The sequence below is a fragment of the Plectropomus leopardus genome, unplaced genomic scaffold (assembly GCF_008729295.1).
Source record: "Plectropomus leopardus isolate mb unplaced genomic scaffold, YSFRI_Pleo_2.0 unplaced_scaffold8332, whole genome shotgun sequence".
Taxonomy (NCBI): Eukaryota; Metazoa; Chordata; class Actinopteri; order Perciformes; family Serranidae; genus Plectropomus; species Plectropomus leopardus.
Window position 1 is genome coordinate 1 of NW_024691821.1, and position 7,158 is coordinate 7,158.

The following is a 7,158-nucleotide window of genomic DNA, read 5'->3' on the forward strand; positions in this document are numbered from 1 at the left end:
GCGGGGCTGTTTACCTGAGGGACTGTTCTCTATTTATCACAGCGGGGCTGTTTACCTGAGGGACTGTTCTCTATTTATCACTGCGGGGCTGTTTACCTGAGGGACTGTTCTCTATTAGTCACAGAGGGACTGTTTTCTATTTATCATAGTGGGGCTGTTTAACTGATCTCCTTTAGTCACATACCTGTAACTCCAGATTTCATCAAGGAGAAGATGTTGTCAGGTGGCGTCCAACCGTCCTTAGATGTTTCTACCCTGAACCACGATGTCCTCCAGCTGGTTGGTCAGCAGTAATGTCTGGTCACTGGTCTTTTGATTTCTACTGTCCTGTTTCAGAGCCAACAAGAGGCTCTCTGAGCTTCTTCCCCCAACCTGCGAGCAGCTCCCTTCCTGCTCCTCCCAGCTACTTTCCAGAGCTCTGAGCACCTTTCACACAGACTGGCAGAAAACCTCTGCATCCAACTTCACTGGGTAACAGCCTGGCCTGCCACCCTTTATCCTTGCACTGTTGTACCCCTTCCTGGTTCTTGGTTTTCCTCTCCTGGGTCTTGTTGCAACCATCTTTCCATGGAACAGTTAGTTCCACCAGGATGATTCTCATGGCCTCCTCGGTCCACATGACAAGGTCAGGCCTCAGGGATGTTTGGACGACTTGGGGAATGTGTAGTGTAGTCTCGGGGTTTGCCTTCCCCCATAGCTGGAAATGTGTGGTGCCAAGTCCTTGCCTACCTATGCACGGGTTTCTGATGATGTTCTTCAACTTCAGCATGCTCTCCGCTTATTCCACTGAGGTGTTGGCTGCCTGTTGGCTTCCTGATCTAATAGCAACACCTGCGCCCCTGACCTTTGCATCGCAGGAGTCGACGATCTTGCCTTCAGTGCTTCGGAGAGAGCTTGCCCTGAACTGGCCAATTTTGGAGGCGTCCTTCTCCTTTGATGCGAAGCACCCCTCTGCTCTTTTCCTGGATGATGGGATGGTACCTTTTGTCCATACCCGCAGCAGAAGCTTCCATAGCCTGCGGAGCAGCATGGGACACCTCTTGTGTACATTGTAAGGTATACCACTTGGTTCTGGAGCAGATGCTGATTGGGCTTTCTGTACAATTCCTTGGAACTCTCTCCAGGTTGGCTCGCTGATGTCAAGCTGTTTCTCTGGAGGTTCAGTTCTGCTGATCCTCTGGTTTGCACTTGGTGCCTGGCCCTTAAGTGCATCAGTGTGGCTCTCTTTGAGAAACTATTCCAGAGCTTCCTTATGGCTGATCAGTCTTCCAGAGCTTGCTTCATCCAACAGGTTTTTTGTGAACCTCTATGGATTCTTGATGAACTGAGTTGCTTGGCCTCCTTGTCCTTCCTCAGCCTCCAAGACCTTTCTGCCCTTCTCAGTCTGCACAGTTTCACTCAAAGTCTTTGATGTCCGCTTCTTCCTCAGCAGAACCTTTGAACTGGCTGTTGAGAGTCTTGATTTCCCTTCTCAACTGTAAGATCTCATCCTGTTTGGCTGTTTCCAGATGTTCTCTCTGTGTCATTTCCTGAGGGCCACCTCACCTTCTCCCTGGCAGGTTGAGTGCCTTAGATGGCACTGGGAAAGTCCCTCTTGTGGTTTTGGGGTTGCCCAGCTGCTGAGAAGTCTCCTGTGCTGTGGAGTGCCTTGTGACAGGAGTCCTCCAGCATCTCACTCAATGTTTTCTCTGTTCGCTGCAACAGTTTCTCCCCTTTTCCACATTCGTACTTAATTGGATCCAAAACATATTCCTTTTCCAACAACACAAACAAACAAAAAATATTTTTCTGTATCTTCTCAAAATTCCATGTAGTGCTGCATTCGTTCTTTTAACAAAAAATAAACTAAACCAACTATATATCATTACAGTTCCACTTCAAAGTAGTGAGAGGGAACTCAGGCTTCAACTCTGACATGTTTCTCTGTTCTGACTGATCACATGGTCAGGTCAGACATTCTGCATGTTCTCGCTTATGTCCACACATGTATGCATGAGCACAAAAATTCAAACCATTTATTGCCTGTAACAACAATCGGTAGGAATAGTTTGTTTAGATTCCAATTGTTCAGCAGCAGAACTTTATCTTCATCTTCGGAATAAGAGCTCCAAGAACCTCTTCTTTTCTTATTATTCTTGTTATTGTTTTTACTAATTTCTGGTTTGAGTTTAGTGATGATCACTAATGTGCCTGTACTTCATTCTGTCCTGCAGACGTCCAGCAACTATTGGTGGTTAAAGAGGTTCCTCTGAGCAGCAGAAGTGGAGCTCCAGTATGAAGCAGGAGGACCCTGAGACCCCATACATTAAAGAGGAGCAGGAGGAGCCAGAGCCCCCACACATTAAAGAGGAGCAGGAGGACCCAGAGCCCCCACACATTAAAGAGGAGCAGGAGGAGCTGTGGAGCAGTCAGGAGGGAGAGCAGCTTCAAGGTCTGGAGGAGGCTGATATCACCAAGTTCCCATTCACTCCTGTCCCTGTGAAGAGTGAAGATGATGAAGAGAAACCTCAGTCCTCACAGCTTCATCAAAGACTAACTGAACAGATGGAAACAGAAGCTGATGGAGAGGACTGTGGAGGACCAGAACCAGACAGGGACTCACATCCAGATACACATTTACAACCAGAGACTGAGGACAAGACTGGAGACTCTTCTGAACCTGAGACTGAGGACAGTGATGATTGGAGGGAGACCAGAGAACCTCAGTCAGGTTTAAAGTCACTGAAAAACGTTCAAATCCCTGTCAGTGAAAAACCATTCAGCTGCTCTGAGTGTGGGAAAAGATTTGGCTTTAAGAAAAATCTGAGTAGACACACAAGAACCCATACAGGTGAGAAACCATTCAGTTGTTTAGTTTGTGGCAAAGGCTTCAGTGAATATGGAAAACTAAAGATACACAGGAGAACTCATACAGGAGAGAAACCATTTACTTGCTCAGTGTGTGGGAGAGCATTCAGCGAAAATGCAAAACTGAAGATACACATAAGAACGCATACAGGAGAGAAACCTTTCAGTTGCACAATGTGTGATAAAGCTTTTAATGAGCATCGGAGTCTAACGAGGCACATGAGAACTCATACAGGAGAGAAACCATTCAGTTGCTCAGTTTATCAGAAATTGTATACACACAGTGGTAGTTTATATACACAACTGAAAACCCACAAAGGAGACAACAGATTCAGCTGCAGTGTTTGTGACAAAAGATTCACTTTGTATGAACGTCTCAGAGACCATCAGTGTGTTGGTGGTCAGTCCTCACAGCTTCATCAGACTCAAACTGAGGAGAACAGAGAGGCAGAGCCTCCAGCCAGCAGCTCAACTCAACACATGGAAACAGAAGCTGAAGTCGAAGAGGACCAGGAGGACCCAGAGCCCCCACACATTAAAGAGGAGCAGGAGGAGCTGTGGAGCAGTCAGGAGGGAGAGCAGCTTCAAGGTCTGGAGGAGGCTGATATCACCAAGTTCCCATTCACTCCTGTCCCTGTGAAGAGTGAAGATGATGAAGAGAAACCTCAATCCTCACAGCTTCATCAAAGACTAACTGAACAGATGGAAACAGAAGCTGATGGAGAGGACTGTGGAGGACCAGAACCAGACAGGAACTCACATCCAGATACACATTTACAACCAGAGACTGAGGACAAGACTGGAGACTCTTCTGAACCTGAGACTGAGGACAGTGATGATTGTAGGGAGACCAGAGAACCTCAGTCAGGTTTAAACTCTCTGAAAAATGATCAAGTCAATGAGAAACCATTCAGCTGCTCCGAGTGTGGGAAAAGATTTGCCTCCAAGACAAGTCTGAGGAGACACATGAGAATTCATACAGGAGAGAAACCTTTCAGTTGTTCAGTTTGTGGCAAAGATTTCAGCAAAAATGGAAAACTGAAGGCACACAGTAGAATTCATACAGGAGAGAAACCATTTACTTGCTCAGTGTGTGGTAAAGCTTTCAGTGAAAATGCAAAACTGAAGATACACATAAGAACTCATACAGGAGAGAAACCTTTCATGTGCAGACAGTGTGATAAAGCTTTTAAAGAGCATCAGAGTCTATTGAGGCATATGAGAACTCATACAGGAGAGAAACCATTTACTTGTGCAGTGTGTGGAAAAGATTTCCGTGAGGGTGGGACTCTAAAGAGACACATGAGAACTCATACAGGAGAGAAACCATTTAGTTGCGCAGTGTGTGGAAAAGATTTCCGTGAGGGTGGGACTCTAAAGAGACACATGAGAACTCATACAGGAGAGAAACCATTTAGTTGTGTAGTGTGTGGTAAAGATTTCAATGAGTGTGGGAATCTAAGGACACACATGAGAACTCATACAGGAGAGAAACCATTCAGCTGCTTACTTTGTCAGCAAACTTTTACACGAAGAGCTAGTTTATACACACACATGAAAACTCACAAAGGAGATAACAGCTTTAGCTGCAGTGTTTGTGACCAAAGATTCACTTTGTATGAACTTTTCAGAGACCATCAGTGTGTCAGTGGTCAGTCCTCACAGCTTCATCAGACTCAAACTGAGGAGAACAGAGAGGCAGAGCCTCCAGCCAGCAGCTCAACTCAACACATGGAAACAGAGTCTGATGGAGAGGACTGTGGAGGACCAGAACCAGCCAGGAACTCACACCCAGATACACATTTACAACCAGACACCGAGGACAAGACTGGAGACTCTTCTGAACCTGAGACTGATGACAGTGGTGATTGGAAAGAAACCAGAGAACCTCAGTCAGGTTTAAACTCTCTGAAAAATGATCAAGTCCCTCTCAGGGAGAAACGATTCACCTGCTCTGAGTGTGGAAAAAGATTTGGCCTCAAGGGAAATCTGAAGAGACACATGCTAATTCATACAGCAGAGAAACCTTTCAGTTGTTCAGTTTGTGGCAAAGGTTTCAGCGAAAATGGAAAACTGAAGGTACATAGGAGAACTCATACGGGAGAAAAACCATTTTGTTGCTCAGTGTGTGGTAAAGCTCTCAGCACTAATGCAAAATTAAAGATACACATGAGAAGTCATACAGGAGAGAAAGCATTTAGGTGCACAATTTGTAATAAAGCTTTTAATGAGCAACAGAATGTAAGGAGACACATGAGAACTCATACAGGAGAAAACCAGTGCACTTGTGCAGTATGTGGTAAAGATTTCAGTGAGGGTGGGGCTCTAGGGAGACACATGAGAACTCATACAGAAGAGAAACCATTTACTTGCTCAGTTTGTGGTAAAGGTTTCAGCGAAAATGCAAAACTGAAAATACACATTAGAACTCATACAGGAGAGAAACCTTTCAGTTGCAAAGTGTGTGATAAAGCTTTTAATGAGCAATGGAGTCTAACAAGTCACATGAGAAGTCATACAGGAGAGAAACCATTCAGTTGCACAACATGTGGGAAAGCTTTCAGTACAAGTGGCACACTGAAAACACACAAGAGAACTCATACAGGAGAAAAACCATTCAGCTGCTCAGTTTGTCACAAATCTTATACACAGAGTGGTAGTTTATACACACATATGAAAACCCACAAAGGAAACAACAGCTTCAGCTGCAGTGTTTGTGACCAAAGATTCACTTTGTATGAACGTCTCAGAGACCATCAGTGTGTCGGTGGTCAGTCCTCACAGCTTCATCAGACTCAAACTGAGGAGAACAGAGAGGCAGAGCCTCCAGCCAGCAGCTCAACTCAACACATGGAAACAGAAGCTGATGGAGAGGACTGTGGAGGACCAGAACCAGCCAGGAATTGACAACCAGATACACATTTACAACCAGACACCGATGAAGACCAAAGTCTTTTGTCTTTGCTCCTCCCCATGTTTCTTAGGCTCAGCTCAGACATCCTACAGAGGAAAGTCATTTTAGCTTCTTGTATCAACAATCTCACTTTTTTGGTCTATACCCAAATCTCATGACCATAGAGATGAAATAACCCAAGGTCCCTGAACTGGTCCCCTCTCTGGCCTATCAGCACCAGACTGCTGCTTCAGGAGGTCCCTGGACCAGCTGAGCCTGAAAGGCCTCCTACTTCACCCTGATGGTTGCCATCATGGCACAGATACACTTCTGACTGTAATCTTTTTGCAAAAATTCCTCTGGAGGTGTGATTTGAAGACCTCAGGGACAGAGGGTCTCAGCAGGATGTTCCTAGGTCACCTCACCACAGGTGTGGGTTTATAGGAATTTCCAGCAGCCTCCCCTGCCATCTGATCCAACTCACCACCCCACAGCTTCAGACCGGGCAGATCGATCCTCACAGTCGCTCCCCTCCAGGTTTCTCCATTGCTGACTACGTGAGTGTTCAAGACCCCCAGAAGACTGCAGGAAGGCTGGATACACTGAACTGCTGTCTGATGCAAAAGCACAACCGGTCAGAAACCTCCTTTCAGAGACTTGTGTGTTTTTGTATAGATAGATCAAAAGGGGGGAACCAGGGCAACATTAGCTTCAGGGTCGGACTACAGGCAGTCATGGTTCCTGCATAGCTCTGTTGATCCATCAGAGCGTCTGTATGTACTGACAAACCTGTCTGTATGGACTTTGTGCTTTTTATATGCTGATAAGTTGATGGTTTTAACATATTGATCTTATTTGACATGATAATATGTCTATCTAGTCTGAAGGAGAGCTTGTGGCTTGAAACATCACTGGTGAGTACCTCAGTAAGAAGCTGTAAGGGGATCTGAAGTGTGTGGACCTTTCTCTGTTTTTTGCTTGTATTTGTGTGGTTCCAGCACACGGACAGTTCCTGATATTTTTCTGTTCTTCTCTGGAGTTGACAAAAGCCTTGGTAGTTTTTCACTCTTGTCTTATTTTTGTATGCATTTTAAACAAGACTGCAAAAAAGTCATTCTCATGAAATATCACTATTTTCATAACAGATGTTGTTATGTGTTTTTCTTTTTCCCCCCGATGGACGTTTTTGTCCCATATATGTTCAAGGTCCATCAGAAACCTGAACATGCAATAGATTTTTTTTTTCATAGTTGCTGGCTGTGATAAATGGTCTAATTTAAGTGATTTTTGAAGAAAAGATGCTGCAGGTTTGAAGGGCAAGATTTTTTTAAAAAACTGTCAGCAAGTTGAAATGAAAAAAATAATTAAAATGTTTTTCAAGAAAAAATATCACCAGAAAGCTTTAAGGAAAATTAACA

General features: G+C 44.8%; 2 protein-coding genes across 2 annotated transcripts; both read left to right on the forward strand.

Moving 5' to 3' along the window:
• Window positions 1-998: 998 nt before the first annotated feature.
• On the forward strand, window positions 999-3,300 carry LOC121940315 (oocyte zinc finger protein XlCOF20-like; the record flags this gene model as incomplete). The annotated part of the gene is made up of 2 exons (XM_042483107.1): window positions 999-1,051; window positions 2,214-3,300. A coding segment is annotated over exon 2 (1,026 nt), but the record flags the coding sequence as incomplete, so codon positions are not given.
• A 60-nt stretch (window positions 3,301-3,360) lies between these two features.
• Window positions 3,361-6,374, forward strand: LOC121940316 (zinc finger protein 709-like; the record flags this gene model as incomplete). Its single annotated transcript, XM_042483109.1, has 3 exons — window positions 3,361-3,770; window positions 3,819-5,692; window positions 6,185-6,374. Coding segments are annotated over 3 exons (2,474 nt in total), but the record flags the coding sequence as incomplete, so codon positions are not given.
• Window positions 6,375-7,158: the final 784 nt, after the last annotated feature.